The following is a 20,033-nucleotide window of genomic DNA, read 5'->3' as shown; positions in this document are numbered from 1 at the left end:
GCCGTCGGTAGCCAGCCTACTTACTTAGAATGTACGCAGCCCAGTCCTCACTCCTCGCTGGTTCCCTCTGCCTCGTCTTCCCTGCTTCCCTTTCCTTCACAGCCCTTGCCACATTCTGATGTATAATTTATTTGCTTTTTTGCTGTCTGTTTCCTCCTGCTAGGATATATGCTTCGTGCATGTCTGGGACATAGCAGCTGCTCAATAGATATTTTTAAAATGCTTCTTGAAAACAGGAGTGAGTGACAGTTAACCAAGTAAAGTAGAATGGAGTCTGCATCATTAGAGGAATATGCAAAAGCCTGGGTATCAGGAGTGTGTAGCAAGAGCTGATGGTAAGGAAGGGACATGATGAGAGAGAAGGCTGGTGAGAAAGACCGGCTCATTCGTGTCCTTGAACATTCTACTGAGAACCATGAGGAGATGCAGAGGCACAGGAATGGGTCCTGTCTGCATCTGAGAAAGCTCCTTAGTTTCCTGGTGCTGAGCACTGTAGAGGGGATGACAGTGGACAGTGGAGACCCCAGGCGTGATAGGATGAGACCACTTAACTTAGGGCATTGCTAAAAGGGAATAAAGGGGATGGAGACACTCAGTAGCCTGTACGTGGAAGATAAGGAGATGTAAGGTATCAAGGATGATGTCCCTGCTGGAGGAACAGGCACGTGATGTTGCTGTTGTGTAAGACAGGGACAAGAGGGAGAAGGTGAGAGAGGAGGACATGTGATCTATGGTAGCCATGTCCAGTTGTGCAGGCTGTGCCCAGTCCAGCCACTCCTGCCTTGAGAGACGGGAGTGAGAGTAGAATCTGCCAACCTTGTATGCTGGCCCAGGGCTGCATCAGCCAGGATAAAGGGGCACATTTTTCTCATTACCACCAAGGCACCGTCCTCTGAGCTACCCACAGCCCTGAGATGGGCTGGATTGTGAACTTGGTGCATGGGAAGTGTCTGTGGTAGAAGTGTCTAGTCAAGGGTTGGGGGAGCAGTTCTGGAGCCCTGGAGTGAGATGGATCTGGGCTGCAGGCAGATGCTGGAGTCGTGTCCTTGGTGGAATGGTGAGAATGAAGAGCGTCTGCTGGGGGAGTAAACAGTGAAACAAGAAGAGGTGTTGGTGTTTAATTGACAGACACTTGACAGTGTTAATTGACAGATGTTTAATTGTGGCTCACACCTACAGTTTTGATTTTATGGGCTCTTGCTGAAAACAGCGCACTTTGCCGTATGTGACTGTTGGAGAGAGCTCATTGAACAGACACAGTTTGTCGTATGACGCTGAGGTGGGATGAGCATGTCTGTTTCTCATCATAGGATTAAGACAGATGGCTCAGCCAAAGCTTGAGAAATCCCATGAGCAGCCTTCCTGGTGAACCTGGAGCCACGCTTTAAACTCCTAGAGCAGGTTCAAGGTGGCTAAGGGATGGAATGCTGTAACCGTCCTCCGCAGACGCATCATGTCCGCTGAGTGTCTTTCTAACGCTTGCGTTTTCTCTTCTAGTATTCCATCTGCAGTGAGCCTCTGATAGAGCTGTCCAACCCCGGGGCTAGTGGATCCTTGTTTTTCGTGACCAGTGATGATGAATTTATCATCAAAACGGTTCAGCACAAAGAAGCCGAGTTCCTTCAGAAGCTCCTGCCGGGATATTACATGGTAAGAGATGGCCCGTAGCTAACGCTCCTGCTTCTGGTTCACGTACTGCCCTCCACAGCCTTTTTCCTTTGTGATTCGTTGCTGTCTTTCTCTGTGGTGCACTTCGTCCTGCATTTAGTTGGTGCCGTGGCGTTCACTGAGTGGATGTTATGAAGTGAACAGGCATTGCGTGATAGAGCACACTTGTGGACTCATAGTCCTGGGTTCAGATCCCAGCTTAGCCATCAACTCCATGGCCATGAGTAAGTGCCATGCCTCCTGAGCCTTAGTTCTCTCAGATATAGTATCAGCCTTGTGTAGTTGTTGGCATAAAGGAAAGAGATGGGGGCCCAGTGTTGTGGAGTAGTAGGCTAAGCCTCTGCCTGTGGCGCCGGCATCCCCTGTGGGTACCGGTTCAAGTCCTGGCTGCTCCTCTTCTGATCCAGCTCTCTGCTTATGGCCCGGGAAAGCAGTGGAGGTTGGCTCAAGTGCTTGGGCTGCTGCACCCATGTGAGAGATACAGAAGACACTCCTGGCTCCAGGCTTCAGATCAGCCCAGCTCCAGGCATTGCGGCCATTTGAGGAGTAAACCAGCAGGTGGAAGACCTTTCTCTCTGTCTCTCCTTCTCTCTGTCTGTAACTCTACCTCTCAAGGAAATAAATAAAATCTTAAAAAAAAGAAAGAGGAAATATCAAGGAAGGAAGGTCTTGCAAAGCTCTTTGTACCTTTATGTGGTAATAATTGGAATGGTTAACATTCATTCATTGCTTACTGTGTGCAAAGCCAAGTACGTGCTTTGCATTCATTAACTTATTCAGCCCTCAACAGCCCTGGATATTACAGTTATCGCCATTTTACAGGTGGACTAATTGAGGCAAAAATAACTTGAATAAGTTGCCAAGAGTTGCTCAGCTGGAGAGCTGCAGAGCTGGGACTGGTAGGCTGCATTTGTAATCCCTGTACTCCACACTGTCATGAATCCTGTGCCAGCTATTCTTAATGACTGTGCTTTAGAATTTAGAAATTCATAGGTTAAATATCACATGCAGGTCATCTTTTGTGTGATGTTTTAGAGACAAAGGAACTTAGCCCAGGGAGATTTGCAAGATATTTAGCCCAAAGTTTCAAGCAAGTAAACACTCCTCGTAGGCATTCCTGTGATTTTTGTACTTGCGTCACAGCTATTATTTTTCTATGATTGGAATGGCTACATGAAGATGATTGGATCTCACAAGGCCTAGTCCTGACATTCACATAACGTGAGCAGTGTTTACTATCATTTCTGATTCAAATGGCTCATTTGTATATAACAGTTTTAATTCCAAAATCTGCTGGAGACACTAGTAAGTACTGTAGATTAATCTCATTTAAAATTATAGGAATCAAAAATCTAAATAAAAGTCTTCATGAACAGCATACAGATTCTGAAAGATTTTGATCCTGGATAAGCATTTTTTTTCTTTCAAAGAAAATAGAAAGTACAAAAAAGCAAGAAATAAAATGCAACCAACTGTAACTCCGTTCCAGAGATACATTTACTAATATTTGCTATACATACTTTCAGATGCATTTTATTCATAAACATATTTTAAAACAATCTAATGGGGACTGGTATTGTGGTCTAGTTAGTAAAGCCACTGGCTGCAGCACCAGCATCCCATATGGGTGCTGGTTCAAATCCCAGTTGCTCTACTTCCAGTCCAGCTCCATGCTAATGCACCTGGGAAAGCAGAGGAAGATGGCCCAAGTACTTCAGCTCCTGTACCTACATGGGAGATCCAGAAGAAGCTCCTGGTTCCTGGCTTCCTCCTGGCCCAGCTCTGATCATTGCAGCCATATGGAAAGTGAACCTGAGGATAGAATATCTCACTCTCTCTCTTCCCTCTTCTCTCTCTCTCCCTCTCCCTCTCTCATAACTCTGCCTTTCAAACAAATAAATAAATATTTAAGTAAAAATCTAGTGTTGGAATCAAACCGACATCACACTCTTTAATAACCTGCTAAATGAGTAAGTCTTCTGTAGTTTTAAGCTTAGACACCCTGGTCTCTTATTGTAGCACACATTGTCTGGTGTGGTACCCAGTGGCTATTTATGTGAATATTTACATGTGGCTATCTAAATAAATTACAGTTATGTATAAATCTAAAATTTAGGTGGCCAGTGGTTTTTTCCCAACCATGTAAATTAGTATAACAAATAATATAATTTACCCCATTAACAAGAAAAAAAAATGTGAACTTCATGTGGTTATTTAACAGGTGCTGAGGAGAAAGTAAGGGCCTCAGAATTCAGCATCCTAACTGAAATTCTAAAAATCAGCAGGGAAGTTTTCAGCATAGAAGTAAATATGGTACATTTCATCAATCTTCAAAAGTTCGCCTGATATCTCCTGGAGAAAAGCAAGAGTCATTTCCTTGGAAATAACGGAAAAAGAGAAGATTGCCCTCTGTCAATGATCATTTCTGATAAATTGACCAGAATTTCTGGCAATGACTTTTGAGTATACAAATAAATAGAAGACAAATATAAAAATTATTCTGTCTAAATGATACAATAGAAAATGAGCAAAAAGTTTTTTTTTTAAGATTTTATTTATTTGAGAGGTAGAGTTACCAAGAGAGGGAGAGACAGAGAGAAAGGTCTTCTATCTGCTGGTTTACTCCACAAATGGCCACAACAGCCAGAGCTAAGTGATCCAAAGCCAGGAGCCAGGAGCTTCTTCTTGGTCTCCAATGCAGGTGCAGGGGCCCAAGCACCTGGGGCATCTTCCACTGCTCTCCCAGGCCGTAGCAGAGAGCTGGGTTGGAAGAAGAGCAGCTGGGACACCAACTGACCTGGCGGTGCCCATATGGGATGCTGGCACCACAGGCTGAGGCTTAGCCCACTGCGCCATCGTGCCAGCCCCAGATGAGCAAAACTTGGAGCAAATAGAGCAGTAATTTCTGGGTAATATTATTCCAGAGCAATGGCAGATACAAGATAAATCCATAAAATTAATTTTATGTATTCCATAGATGATATTAAGCTAGAGAATATAAGTGGGAAAAAGACTGTTCATGATAACAATAATTTTTAATCAACATTATCAGAAAAATAAAGGGGTAAATGAAAGCATACTATAATTCTGATTGGGAAAGCAGTTTAGATTAGTAAGTGTAATATATGAACAGTATTCAATTCAGAAAAGAATTTTTTAAGATTTATTTATTTGAGTTACACAGAAAGTGAAGGAGAGGCAGAGAGACAGAGAGGGAGGGAGGGAGGGCAGGAGGGACGGAGAGATCTTCCATCTGCTGGTTCACTCTCCGGCTGGCCACAACGGCCGAAGCTGTGCCAATCCAAAGCCAGGAGCCAGGAGCTTCTTCCGGGTCTCCCACATGAGTGCAGGGGCCCAAGGACTTGGGCCATCTTCCACTGCTTTCCCAGACCATGGCAGAGAGCTGGATGGGGAGTGGAGCAGCTGGGACTCGAATCGGCGCCTATATGGGATGCCTGCACTGCAGGCAGCAGCTTTACCCACTATGCCACAACGCCGGCCCCAGAAAAGAATTTTCTAATCAGAAGAAAAACTCTGAAATACTAGAGTCTATAAAAGCAAAAGTATAAGACCAATATGAACAAAACTACAAAATGTTATTGAAGAATATGAAAAAGACCTGAAACAATGAAAATATATGCTTTGTTCCTAAACTCAGTAAAGATTCACTTACTCCTCCCAAAAAACTTATAAATCCAAACTTAAAATATTTCATTAGGATTTTGTCCAGAACATGACAAAGCTTACTAATTAGAAGAGCATTCTTCAAAATGAACAGTGAAATGGAAAGGTTGTAAGAATGGACAAAACATTTTTTAAAAGAAGAAAAATGGTGGGCCTACCATGACATACCCTAAAACTCTCTCAGTTATAAATAAAGACGTGATGTTAGTATAATTCTACATGAATGAATCCATGGATTCAACTGCAGTGTCAGAAATAGGCGCTTGTATTTGACAACATATTATGTTGATATGGAGGGACTTTATGGAAAAAGATCACACTAGTAAATTAACGGGTGCCTATTTGGGGAGAAAATAAATTCAGATCTCTCACATACATGTAAACTCCATAAAGAATAAAGCTGCTGTGCAATTTCCAAAGCTGTTAATAATTATGAAGAAAATAGAAGTTTACAACCTGAGTGTGAAAACCTTTCTTTAAAGAGAAAAGATTTTATATATTTGAAAGGCACAGTTACCGAGAGAGAAGAGACAGAGAGAAACCTGGTTCACTCCCCAAATAGCTGCATGGCCACGGCTGGACCACACGGAAGCCAGGAGCCTGGAACTCCATCTGGGTCTTCCACATGCGTAGCAGGAACCTAAGCACTCAGGTCACCCTCCTCTGCCTTCCAGGTGTGTTAGCAGGAAGCTGGATAGAAAGTGGAGTAGACAGGTCTCTAACTGATGCCCACATGGGATGCCAGCATAGCAGCTGACTGCTTAACTTGCTATGCCACCAGCCACCAAAAGCATTGTTTATCTTTTTTAAAGATTTATTTATTTATTTTAAAGTCAGAGTTGCACAGTGAGAGGAAGAGACAGAGAGAGAGTCATCCATCTGCTGGTTCATTCCCCAGATGGCCACAGTGGCTGGGGCTGGGCCAGGAGTCAGGAGCTTCATCCGAATCTCCCACCTGAGTACAGGGGCCCAGCACCTGGATCATCCTCTGCTGTTCTCCCAGGTACATTAGCAGAGAGCTGGATTGAGAGCAGCCAGGACTCACACCAGCACCCGTGTGGGATGCCGGTTTCGCAGGTGGCAGCTTTACCCACTCGTCATGATGCTGGCCCCAGAACTTTCTCAAGATGCAAAAAAGGAGTCAGGGAGAGGAGAGGGAACAGAGAGATGGGAAAAATTGCTCAGAGGGTCCTAAGTCACATTAGAGAAGAGAACTAAGTTCCGGTATTCCATTGCACAGTAGGGTGACTGCAGATAATAATTAGATACTGTATATTTCAAAAAGCCTTTAAGAAGGAGTTTTTCTGCCCCAAAATTGGTAAATATTTGAGGAGATAGACGCTCAGTCTGATCTGAACATTAAACAATCCATCGTGTATCACAACTTCATGTGGTCCAATTTTTCTGTGTCAATTTGTAAGGAAAAATTAAAAGCACAAGAAAGGAGGAGGTAAATGTGACTACCTGGAAAGTCAAAACTTCTGTTATAAACAATAGAAGATGCAAAATTTGTCTAAGCTCTTAGAGAATCCCTGAAATGACCTGAAGAGACTGAAGACATTGTTTCTCGGAATGTTAGGAATTGGGGAGTCAGAGGTAGCAGAGACTTTTCCTGGGACAGCTGCCCTGTAGTGAGCGATTTTAGTTTCTCATCTACTTTTAAAGTGGAACAATAATAGGCACGTGTTTCCTATTTTAATAAAAAGGACAACAGACTGGGAGAAGCTATCTACCCCAGATAGAAGAGGACAGTGATAAAGATCTAAAACATATCAACACCTCCCACAGTGTCCAGAATGAATAGGAGAATGCGAAAATGGAGTTAACACAAAATTGTCTTAGAGGTGGCTCAAAAATATTAAATTTCTATAATAGTTGGTTGGAATCCCATCACTTACTTTTTAAAAGCAAGTGTCCATTTTTCCCTGGTCATACTTGGGGAGCTGTAGAAGCTTGGTAACGTTCAGTCTGGCAGGAGTCAGAGGAAACGTGGCATTTCAGAGAGTGTGATTGTCAGTTGGCCTTGCCGTTTAGGAGCACAGTTGTACAGGAACTATTAAAATGTAACATCTTCATGTGTTATGCCCCAGTGGTTTATTTTCTCTTTAGTTGTGGTAGAGAATAGTCATTCATAGCACCCATCAAATCTTTTCCAATCTTTTTTTAAGATTTATTTTATTTGAAAAGCAGAGTTACAGAGAGAGAGGGAGAGACAGTGAGAGGGAGAGAGATGTTCCATCCTCTGTTTTACTCCCTCGATGGCCACAACGGCCTGGGCTGGGCCAGGCCAAAGCCAGGAGGTTTTTCCAGGTCTCCCATGTGGATAGCAGGCGGCCAAGCACTTCAGCCATCTTCCGCTGCTTTTCCCAGGCACGTTAGCAAGGAGCTGGATGGGAAGTGGAGCAGCCGTGACACAAACCAGCACCCGGGTCTTTGCCTGTTTTTAGTTGGGGCTGATTTGAGATGCTATGTCCATTTCCAGTTCTACCACTTGTACTACCTGAGTTTAGGGCAGTAAAGTTGCTTAAGTGGAATTAAGAACCGGATGAAAAACAGCAGAATGTCAGCGGTGGACCTTAATAAAGGGAACCACATCTTGTTTTTAATGATCAGACTTACGCTAGCACGAAAACACATCCAGGGTGGGGCATTACTTTGTAAAAATAGCAGATTGTAAGTAGTTTTTCTCCTGGTTTTATTTCCTCTAGAATTTAAACCAGAACCCAAGGACTCTTTTGCCAAAATTTTACGGCCTGTACTGCATGCAGTCAGGGGGCATCAACATCAGGATCGTGGTGATGAACAACGTTCTGCCCCGCTCCATGAGGATGCACTTCACCTACGACTTGAAAGGCTCGACGTACAAGCGCAGAGCGTCCCGGAAAGAGAGAGAGAAATCCAACCCCACCTTTAAGGACCTGGATTTCCTGCAAGACATGCATGAAGGCTTGTATTTTGATATAGAAACGTACAACGCGCTCATGAAAACACTGCAAAGAGACTGCCGGGTAAGGACCTGTCATCTTTGTCGCTTTGAAACGTCATCTATGATCCTGTAATCTTTGGCTGCCACTTACCAAAAACATAGCGATAAGACGTGTCCAGAGTGGACATGTGGAATCTCATCGCTCCCATCCTGGTGATGAGGGGATTATCTAGAATCTCTCAACTCATATCTCTGTTGGTTTTCATAAGAAACCACGTCAGCTTTTTGTGATGAAACAAAACAGAAAGTCTTTATTGTCTTTTCCTTTTTCCCTTCGGGGAAGACAGTTTAACTAGAAAAAAAAAAGCTATTTACATTGATACAATGATTAGCAAGGAAAACTGTACCAAATGCTGAAAGAAGTAGGGTTCCAATTAGGGGGCAAGTTTAGAGAACATGTGCTGCGAAGGATGCATTCACGATTCCCTGGAGACCCAGGTGGGTGCAGAGCCATGGCGTGAGAGGCACGCTTGCTGGAACTGCGTTCTGTGGTCTGAGTGAGAGGCCGTCTGTGGACTGAGGCCTCCGGGTGGAACAGAGAGGCTCCCTTCAGGCAGAGCTGGCTGATTGTCACAGGAGTGAGACCTCCAGCCTGCTTCACTTAAAATTAATTGATTGATTAAATAAAACCAAAACCTCAGGGGAGATTTTTTTTTTTAACATGGCAAAAAATCCTTTGGGAGGAAAGAGAACAGTGCAATCCTAATAACTTTTGAAGGATAATGATCATCTGATTTATAAATCTTAGAGGGGCCACCTTGTGGTGCAGCAGGCTAAGCCGCTGCTTCTGCCGCTGGTACCCCATACCAGAGTGCTGGTTCGAGTTCTAGCTGCTCTGCTTCCAATCTTCCTTCTTGCTAATGTGCTTGGGAAGACAGCAGACAGTGGCCCAATTCTGTGAGCCCCTGCCACCCCCATGGGAGACCCAGGTGGAGTTCCTGATTCCTGACTTCAGCCTGGTTGAGCCCTGGCTATTGTGGGCATTTGGGAAGTGAACCAGTGATGGAAGACCTTTCTCTCTTTCTTTCTTCCCTCCCTCCCTCCTCTCCTACTTGCTTCCCTCCCTTTCCCTCTTAGGCACTCTGCTTATCATATAAAAATTTCTTGTAAAAATAAAAAAATTATTTTTTGTTATTTTTTTAATATAAGGTGAATAAATTTTATATATTTCATGTATACATATTTAGGAGCATAGTGATACATGTCACCCTACCCTCCCACCCATTCATGTTCCCACCCTCCCTCCTTCTTTTCCTATTTTTTTAGTTTTTACAATGACATACTTTCAGTTCATTTTATAATCATAAGTAAAGAATTCTTCCTACTACTATTTGTTTTTCTTCTTAAAAAATAAATTCTTAGAAATGTTATTTCCCGGCCAGATAAACATGGGAGGGACACCCAGGCCACTTGCCTAGTTGACAAGTTGACTATAGAAGAGGTAGAAAGTGTGGTGGTGCAGGCCTGGCCGCTGGCCTGGCCAGGGCTTTCTGCAGGGGCAGCTAGGACTCACCTGCAGATTGGTTACTAGGACATTTGGAATGTCCTGCCTGGGGCTTTCTGACCCTTCGGTGGCCTGGACAGATAACCCACCCTGGAATCCACATGAAGGTGAGGAAGACCACGTAGCCACCCTGCTGATACATGAAGTATGGACTCCTCAGTGAAGCACCCAGTTCTGTGTTCTGCAGGGGCTTCTTGTGTCTGGGGTGACACGGATGATAGTGCACAGAAGTCTGACTCCGGCGCTGCTTCCTCTGGGGACACGGCTCCTCCACGCCTGTTCTTCACCCGCCGCTTGCTGACTGCTTACCGTGTGCCAGGCTGCTCCGAAATGCTTTATGCAACGTTTCACTGTATTCTCCCAGTGGTGCTGTGCAGTCACTGCGGCTTATACAGCTGCTCTAACAGCCAAAGAAATGGACTTTTACCACAGTTGAGGAACTTGTCTAGAATTACTTAGCAAGTCAGTGACAGAGCCCACATCTGTTTGGATATAAAGCACGTGCTTGTCACAACTGAAATTTTAAAATTCACTCTAAGGGTATTTGTAAACTGTGTTCTAAGAGGTCAGTGGATATTTTAATCAAAATTCATACATTTTTGAGGAGATAGATATATTTGCCATGATTTGAACATTACACAGCATTTACATGTATGAAGACATCACATGGTGCCCATAAACGTGTATAATTTTCACACATCCATCAAAAAACATTTTTTGAAGTTTTAAAAGCAAATTCAGGGGAGGAACAATGGCAGCAAGCAAAGAAAAATATGTCCAGCAAAGGTATTCAGATATCTGGGTGGTTGGGAGTGATTCATGTTTTTCTTTGAAAAAGAAAACACACGCACACATATTTTAATAGAAACCTTTTTCCTGTGTTTTTTCTGCCCTTACAGGATGTGGGTAAAAAGTGACTCTCCATTCCCCAGAGTTTAATGCCTGTCTGGTTTTAGATTTGCTGTGTGTGTGTGTGCGTGTGTTGCCTCTTCAATACGGAAGGCCTGCTCCTGCTGTCTTTTAAGACCACCTGCTTCTATGCCAGGAAAAACAGAAGGCTGAGTGTCCAAGAGCCACCCCACTCATTCATGTAGCACTGGCGCGTGTTTCTTGTGCCCAGTCCTCAGAGAATGAGGCCAGCCCCCCGACCTGTCAGCAGCAGTGAGACCCTGGAATCGGCCTTCTTATCTTCAGCTCTTTGGCAAGTTTGTTGTTGTAGGAGGCACAGAGGTCAGTGAGGTGTCCTGAGGCTGACACCCTCTCACTGCTTTGCACGTGACCTTGTGCACCACACGGACGCAGAGCTTCTTGACATGGCGCACGACATTGACCTTGAGAAGGGCTTTTGTCTGTGGCTTGGGAGTTTATAAATGCTGGACGCTGAGTGGACCTGATGTCCATCCCTGGTCTGCTTTGACCATAACCAAGTCCTCTGTGATGTGGCGTCCATGGCTTTTCTCTGAGCAGAGCTGCACCGAACAGGGCATGTTTCTGGAACAGTAGCTCTCGATGGCTGATCGTCATGGGCCTCCTTGCAAATCTGAGCGCTGTGCACCATCCTCCCAGGAACCTGCCCTTCCCACTCCCTGAGGCTGAGTCCCCCATCCGGAGCTGGAGTCATATCTCTCTCTCTCTCTCTCTCTCTCCTTCTCTCTCTCTCTCTCTCTCTCGGAGTCGTCCTCCAGAGGGCCAGTTCCCTGGAGGGCTAGGATAAACATGGGTGCTTGGCAAGTGCAGGGCCTTCTCTCAGCCTGGAATTTGCAGAGCTGAGCTTTAGTGTTGGCTGATGACCTGCAGGGAACCAGGGAGGCTGTGACGCCACCTCAGGGCTGGTGCCAGCACCAAACGATGGGGGAATTTGTGCTATTAAATCTCCTGTTTACTTGAGGTGATGCTGCTAAGGCTCTTGAAGCAGTCCAGTCAAAGGAATGGCTACTGTGGCAGCTCCCCAGCCAGAGAAAGGAGAACCAGACCCACGTTAGGATATGCCCTGGCATTCTCATATCAGAGCAGTGTTGCAAGGCAGGAAGTGCATGATCGCTGTTTTTGACCTACAGCTGTGTTGGAGAATAAGGTGTGCAGTGATGCAATATTATATTGTGAGGGTCAGAGGAGATGATGTCCCACAGAGGAGAATGTGGGTGGCAGAGAAAAGGAGCCAGGCACCGTCAGGTCATATCACATCAGAGGAGCTTTCCCGTGGGACCAGGGTCTCTCTCAGTGCACAGAAACAGCAAAACCAAGAACCCCTGACCTTGAACCCTAGTTTTTCTGTTGCTCTCCAGGCAGATAAGCCTATTAACCAGCCATTTGCCAGCCTCATGTGTTCCTGCCCCCACCCCCACCCCGCTTCTTTCCCATCCTGACTTGACGTCTCAGATCCCAGGATTCCACTCCCCTTAGCAGGAGTGCTGGCTAGAAACTACCTGCACGACTCACTGAGCCAGCTCGGCCTACAGTGTTCCCTGCTCCCCAGGGACAGCTTCCCTGACTCCCAGCTGGAGCTGCAGTTCTGGACGGTGCATCTGAAAGGCCTGAGCACCCTCATCCATAGCCGTCCTCCCTGCCTCGGCCTCCGTGAGTCCCACTGCCTGGCGTCCCTAGCCCAGCCTTGGGTACCAGTGCATGAACCATCCCCCTGGGACATGCCCTCCACGTGACACACTGACCTCTCAGAACTGTTCTAGAAAGCTTACCATGCGTTATACCTCCTGCCTGCTGAGCCTGGTTGCTCCACAGGAGATGGAGAGCTGTTTTCAAAGGCAGGGGATTCATCTGCTTTGCTGTCGCCCCTTGGCTGTCTAAGGAGGAAATCACCGGTCCCCCTTCCTGACACACTTCAGGTCTTGTTGGTCCCACCGTGCACCTGCTGCGCCGTCTGCCCACATCCCGAAGTGAATACAGCCCAGGGACAGAGTGAGTACTGCACAAACGCCAGGGTGACTTTCAAACATAACAAGTGGGAATGATACTGACCATCCCCTGCGGTTCCCACGTGGTAAACGGGCGGAAATGCCTGTCCTGTAGGAAGAGTGCTCTTCTGCAGGCTTCCATCGTCTTCCCCCAAACCTACACTTCTTCCCGTCTTCCCTGCCCCAGGGAACGCGATCATCATGGGGATCCTAGTTTTCCTCCTCTCCCTCTTTCTCTGCGCACAGTGAATCGCCACGTCCCATCCAGTCTGTTGGCTGAATCACTTATAGACCTGCCCCTCACCACACGCACAGCCACTGCCGCCAGAGAGGCCCCGGGTCTTCCTCTGCTGGAGGTTTTGCGGCCGCCTCTTGGCCGGTTTTCAGTATCTTTTCTTCCAACACCGGATGGATCCTGGCCCTCTGGCCAAGGTCCCCCCACGGCTTTGGACTAAAGCCCCTGCTTTTGAAGCGTTCAGGCCCTTCCTGATCTGATTCCTGCTGTGTTCTCCATGTGCCTCCCTGGGCTTCCTTCCCTCTCTCCTCTTTGCCCTGGAGAGGCCCCCGTTCTCCAGCTCCGTGGGTCTGCTGGATGCCATCTCTGACATTTCCATCTGTGCATGCTGCCTCACTCTGAGGGACCTTTCGTACCCTTTTATCTTCACCTGGTCCGCGCACACAGATCTCAGGACGACCCAGGCATCACTTCTTCCAAGACCGCCATGTGGTTCCTGCTGCATCCTGGACTTCCCCAGGCACCCTGAGTTGTGTATCGGGACAGAGATCCTCCAGCATCATGCTCCTGCCTTCCTGTGTCTTTGCATCTACATGCTTGCTGGGTACTTAGTAAATATTTGTTGGAATGGGTATTTGGACAAAGGTATAAGAAGCTGTCTGAGGATAAGGAGAGACAGGTCTGGTAAACATCCAAGAAACCTTTTTTGGGTGACTTTTGTGTATCGAGCTATTTTTTTTTTAAGTTCTGCCTATTTTGGAGGAAGGGTTCAGTTCCACTGCAAGGCCTGCCAGATATGGTATTGAAAATTTAATACGGCAAATGATCTCCACGCTGAAGCAGTTGGGATTATTTTGAAAAACTGTACTGATTGTTCCCATCTTAAGTCATTTATGTAATGAAAGTATATTTATTTTTCTTTATTTTTTTTTTTTTGACAGGCAGAGTGGACAGTGAGAGAAAGAGAGAAACAGAGAGAAAGGTCTTCCTTTGCCGTTGGTTCACCCTCCAATGGCCGCTGCAGCCAGCGCACCGTGCTGATCCGAAGGCAGGAGCCAGGTGCTTCTCCTGGTCTCCCATGGGGTGCAGGGCCCAAGTACTTGGCCATCCTCCACTGCACTCCTGGGCCACAGCAGAGAGCTGGCCTGGAAGAGGGGCAACCGGGACAGAATCCGGTGCCCCTACCCAGACTAGAACCCGGTGTGCCGGCGCCGCAGGCGGAGGATTAGCCTATTGAGCCGGGGCTCAGCCAGTATATTTACATTTCAATCATTTATTTTACTTAACACTGACTACTATCTCCTTTAGGTATATGAGGGTATTTCAGAGAGTCTGGAAGAATCAAATTAAAATATAAGCTTGTTTTGTTGCAAAGAAAAACCAGTGCATGATTTTTCCTAATGCACATTTTCCATGATTTTTTTCTGAAGCCCTTTCAAATATATAGCTTTAGGTGTTTTTCCACACCAGCATAAAATTGTCCATGAATTCGCTGAAGCACTGCGTTTGTGTCGTGTCCCCAGCTAGACTGTAAACATCTCAAAGGCCAAACGAAGCTCGATTCTTATCCCTCCATGCCTCTGCAGCACTTGACTTGCTGCATACTCCATGCATGCGATGTGACTGTAATAAAAGCTCTTTTGAATAGAAAATTTATGTATTAATTTTGGAAGAACAATTAGGAATTGTTTTTGTATTCATCTTTGATTTATAATGATTGTTTCTTCTCTGACATCTATGAAAAATCTGGAGCCCCATATCACTTAGTTAATTTGATAAATTAGTGCATCCTGTAATATTTATTGGTAACTCTGGGAAGTGCCACGGAGACAAAGTATATGAGTGAGAACTTATGTTGACAGTTCAGATATTTCTTAATCCTTCAAGTAGTACCAGTCTTGATGATTAATGACCTAAGGGACTTATTTTACACTTATTACCATTTTTTTTGTTGAGCAGCAAAGTTATTAATTTTTAAGTAGTGTGAAACCAATTTTCTCTTCTCACACAAATGACTGTTGCCATAAATATTAATGGGCTCTCAGAATTTAATGGAACCATTCTTAAGAATACTGAAACTTCTTCCTACACAGACAGGGATCTTCCTTAATATAGCAGGCTCTTTCCGTTTATAGATCAGAGTCCTATCAGCTATGGGCATGTTTGCATGGGTTACAATATGGGTTCTTTTATATAAAACTTAACTTAGCATTGTGGTTAGTGCTTATCCTTTGGCTGTAATTTTGTTTAGTATTAACTTTCTTGCATTTTGCTTAGACATTTTTTTTTTCTTTTGATTTTGGTTACTGTCTCACTTATCAGTAGGGAAGAAAAACTACCTCTAACCAAATAGGAAAAAAAAATGTCCATCCATTAGTGGTGACAATGCTTAAATGTAAGCACTACCCTTTTATTAATAAGGAAATAGGTTTCATTTTCAGACTTTGACCAAAACGTGAGAAAGGTGTAGGGACACCATCAACTCCATCCCTCTAAGATTACCTACAAAAGAAGATGCAGATTAATTTACTGTCTTACTAAAGATGTCTTGCAAATACTCAAGTTCCTTGACAGATTTGGTTTGCTATATTGTTTTAAATTATGAGTTTTGCTTTATCTAATATTTTGATAATGCAGCAATGTAAACATAAAGCTAAAGTTGGTAAACAAATACATGAAGCCAACTCATAGAATCAAAACTTGTTCGAGTTGGAAGGCATCTTAAGCATTCCTGGGAAATAGTGGAACAACCTCTTCTTCTTGCTCTTCTGAGAAAAAATTACCCTGGACACACCTAGCCAAGCCAGATTTCCTTGTGAGAACAGAAATGAGGAGATTCTCAAATATGCAGGGACTTCTACTTTTTTTAACACTTACAAATCCTTTCTTTTTTTAAAAAATAAAAGCTTCTTTTGGGGGGATAATTCTGGATTCAGATGCAGTTGAGAGTAATATACACTTAATTTTAAAATTTAATGAAAAGCATAAGCTGACCCATTGACACCTGCCAACAGTTCCCAACATGTGTGCACATGAAATCCCATTAAATGAGAAGCCGGGCTTCTTCCTAAGAAATGTGATGGCTACAGAGGGGCTGGTTGTTGTTGAACTCTGCTGGCCAAGGACCTCAGGGACTTGACGTGTGACACTGAATCCTGTGTGAACAGCTTCTGAAGATTCCCATTAACAACAGAAACGGCAGGATGATCAAGCCTGGAGTTGATGATGTTGTTGTTGTTTTAACCTTTGCTTCAAACTAAATGAGGTATTATAAAAATGTCTGTGTAAAGAATGGAAACAGGAGATTGAAAAATAACATCCTCAAACCCTGGGAAGGACATTCCTTCTTCTTGTCATCCTGAAAGAAATATTGCCCGAGGAAGAGAGGACCACAAGATTTCCCAAGTTTCTTGCTGCTGTTTTCATTTTAAGAAACCTGACACCCAGCACTTTAAATCTGCAGCAAGTGAAGTTAATGGAAGCAAAGTCTTCGGGCTTATGGAGTAGAGTGGCAACTGCATCTAGTATGTTAGGGTTTTCTGCTTTGGTGTGAAGAGAAGCTGCCAGTCTTCGATTTTGTAGATGGCTTGAGGTGTCGAGATGCAGTCAGTGTAGAATCCGAATAGGAAGACTCACAAGGTGTTTGAGGGAAGGGAAGGAAATGACCCCATAGAACATATCTTCCTCCCTCCTGGGGGATCCTGGGAAGACCAAGAGGAGAGCTGGAGCAGGAAGGGGATGTGGCTGCAGGGTCTGATGGGAGCGGCTCTGGCTTTGAAGGTGTATCTGGAAAAGCCCTGAGGTTGGCCTGTGTGGATCTGGTGGCAGAGGTCATTGGAAGCCCATCACCTGCATCATGGTGTGAAGTGGAGCAGTATTGTCAATGCTCAAACACGAGGAGATACAAGGCAGCAAACCCGCAGCCTGGGAAGTACTTCCAGAATCTAGTGAGGGGCTGAGCTGCAGAAACTTGAAAAGTATTTGCTTGTTTCTAGTGCCTAGGAAAATGTTGCACAGAAAATGATTCGGAAATAGGCATTGTGGCACATTTGTTGCACAGCTCATGGTGTATCTGTCAGACACGACCTTAAGGTTGCTGGGAACACTTTCAAAGGGTAAAGTTAGTTTAGTTTTATAGGACATTCTTTTTCTTTTTTTACTTAATTATTTTTATTTAAAAGGCAGAGAGAGATCAATCTTCCATTTGCTGGTTCAATCCCCAAATGCTTCCAATAGCCAAGGCTGGATCACGCCGAAGCCAGGAGCCCAGAATTCAGTCCAGGTCTCCCACAAAGGAGGAAGAGACCCAAGTACTTGAACCATCATTTTGGTGCCTCCTGTAGTGCATAATAGCAGAAAGCTTGGTCGGAACTGGAGCAGATGGGACTTGAACCTGACATGGGATGCCAGCTCGGGGCCATCCATCCATTAAGTGCAGTGAAGTGAATCAGTCACAGTGAAGCCAACTAGAAGATACAAAGTCAGAAGGACTTGGCATTTTAACATAAGTTGTTACCTTTAAAATGCTTTAAAAATAACTAATTAAGACCTCTTTATTCATAGGAACCAAAAAAAGAATAAAATTCTAAAATCCATTCAGTATAGGAAGTTGATGAACAAATAAATATATGTGGATACAAAATCTTTTAAAATGATGGATGGCTACTTCTAATGGTATAAAGTGTAATTCTATCATTTTGAGCTCACAATGTGAACAGAACAGCCTTGGCGCAGGTTAATCCAGCATAGTCCAGAGTTCTGAAGCACTACATTAGACACTGTAAAAAACACGTATTGTCATAACGAGGCTAAGGATGTACTGTTTATTCACTCTGCTGTGCTAGCCAGGACCGCTCGTCTTGTCACAGCGGTATTTCCTCTGTATTACATTAGCAAAGTGCACTTGGAGCACCATTGAAGAACTTCAATTAAAAAGGCAGCATTGGGTTCTAACTGGTTGGACGTACAGGTGATGCTGGAGCTCACCTCTGTGAGCGGTGACAACTCATGAGGAAAGACACACCCTTGGATTCATGTTTCTGGGAATGTCTGCTGAACAGACAACATTTTGACTTTTCGTATATTAACGCAAATGTCTTTCACGAATCACTACCTCCCTGTTCAAGGGCTACTCAGTGTTCTATGAGAGTCCTTCAAAAAGTTCATAGAAAAAGGAATTAAAAGATGATCTTATGGGGCCGGTGCCGTGGTGCAGTAGGTTGATCCTCCACCTGTGGCTCTGGCCTCCCTTATGTGCGCTGGTTCAAGTCCGGCTGCCCCACTTCTTTTTTTTTTTTTTTTTTTTTTTTTTTTTTTTTTTTTTGGCAGGCAGAGTGGACAGTGAGAGAGAGAGACAGAGAGAAAGGTTTTCCTTTTGCCGTTGGTTCACCCTCCAATGGCCACCGCGGCTGGCGCACTGCGGCCAGCACACCGCGCTGATCCGGTGGCAGGAGCCAGGTGCTTCTCCTGGTCTCCCATGGGGTGCAGGGCCCAAGTACTTGGGCCATCCTCTACTGCACTCCCAGGCCATCGCAGAGAGCTGGCCTGCAAGAGGGGCAACCAGGACAGAATCCGGCGCCCTGACCGGGACTAGAACCCGGTGTGCTGGCGCCGCAAGGTGGAGGATTAGCCTAGTGAGCCGCGGTGCCGGCCTGCTGCCCCACTTCTGATCCAGCTCTCTGCTATGGCCTGGGAAAGCAGTGGAATATGGCCCAAGTCTTTGGACCCCTGTACCTGCATGGGAGACCTGGAGGAAGCACCTGGCTCCTGGCTTCGGATCAGCATAGCTCCAGCCGTTGCAGACATTTGGGAAGTGAACCAACGTAAGGAAGACCTTTCTCTCTGTCTGTCCTTCTCATTGTCTGTAACTCTACCTCTCAAATAAATAAAATCTTTTTAAAAAATGAATATAAATTGAAAAAAATGAGCTTATTTTGGTTCACAATGGTTTTGAAACTCATGTGTAGTTTTTTTCATAATGCACATTCTCCTAAACTTTTTGAAGACCCCCCCCCATAGACATGTATTATATAATTTGTTACCCCCCAGATACTACTTTTTACCTCCCAGTTCTCTTTTCCATGAACTTTTTGAGATACTCACATATAGATGAGTCACCGAAATGACTCAGGTTCTCGATACATGTCCCTGTCAGTTCCACGTTTTGTTAATGTGGTTGTTCTTTAGCTCTTCCTTCAAAGAATTATCAGGTCAGGTGGGTATAGATCACAGTAAGCCTCTTGCTTTGAATACTTTGAGTGACGTTCCCAGTATACTGGATTTTCTTTTGATCCGTGCCTTCTCTAGCCCATCAGCCGCAGAGGGAATGGTGAGTTAACTCTCAAGAGGCACAAAAACACATTTCACCTAAGCATTTCCAGCCCTGTATTTAGCATTAAATCTCATATACGGAACTGGACAGGATTTACAGTGAATCCACCTGTCCCCATCTTCCCCAGTTTTTAATTCTTAGCAAATCTCATCTTCCTTCCCTGCCTTCCCCCCCACCACCCGTAATTTGAAGCACCACTAGACATCACATTATTTTCTTCGTTTTGTAGTAGGGATCCCTAAAAGCTAAGGACTCCCTAAAAGAACCTATAAGACCACTGTAATACATTTAAAATATTAATAATACTTACTGATAATCAAATAGTGTTCCAATTTCTAATTCAGATGCAACTTCTTTTCATTTGGGTTGGGATTTAAATAAAGTCAACGTCTTCCTTCTCCTTGTACATCTTATGTTTTCATTTGGAAGTAGTTATTGAAAAAATTTTGTTAATTATCCCAGAGTCTGGATTTTGCTGACTACATCCATGGTTTTGTGTAACATTTCCCCCTCTCTTCCACTTCTTTTATTAAATTGGTTGTTGGATCTGGGGATTTGGTCTGGTTAAGGTCTGACTTCCTCCTGGTGCCCTCTCCCATCGTGAGGCCCAGAATGTCAGAATGTCTTTCTTTCTGTGATGTGAAGATCTAAACTTTTGATAATCACACTGACTAGATCCATTCATTCATTAAGGTTTATAAAATGATATTCAA

At 44.6% G+C, this 20,033-nt stretch overlaps 1 protein-coding gene across 5 annotated transcripts in view; it reads left to right on the top strand.

The window, feature by feature from the left end:
* Nucleotides 1-20,033, top strand: part of PIP5K1B (phosphatidylinositol-4-phosphate 5-kinase type 1 beta) — a 393,421-nt gene that overhangs the window by 279,012 nt on the left and 94,376 nt on the right. For all 5 annotated transcript variants that reach the window (XM_051846326.2, XM_008256190.4, XM_017341676.3 and 2 more), the window contains 2 exons: nt 1,498-1,650; nt 8,061-8,360. In XM_051846326.2, coding sequence (XP_051702286.1) covers nt 1,498-1,650; nt 8,061-8,360 — 453 coding nt within the window. The remainder of the gene's footprint in view (nt 1-1,497; nt 1,651-8,060; nt 8,361-20,033) is intronic.

Source organism: Oryctolagus cuniculus, chromosome 1 (genome assembly GCF_964237555.1).
Source record: "Oryctolagus cuniculus chromosome 1, mOryCun1.1, whole genome shotgun sequence".
Taxonomy (NCBI): domain Eukaryota; kingdom Metazoa; phylum Chordata; class Mammalia; order Lagomorpha; family Leporidae; genus Oryctolagus; species Oryctolagus cuniculus.
Note: the sequence above shows the minus strand (reverse complement) of the source record. Positions and strands in the feature narration are given on the sequence as shown.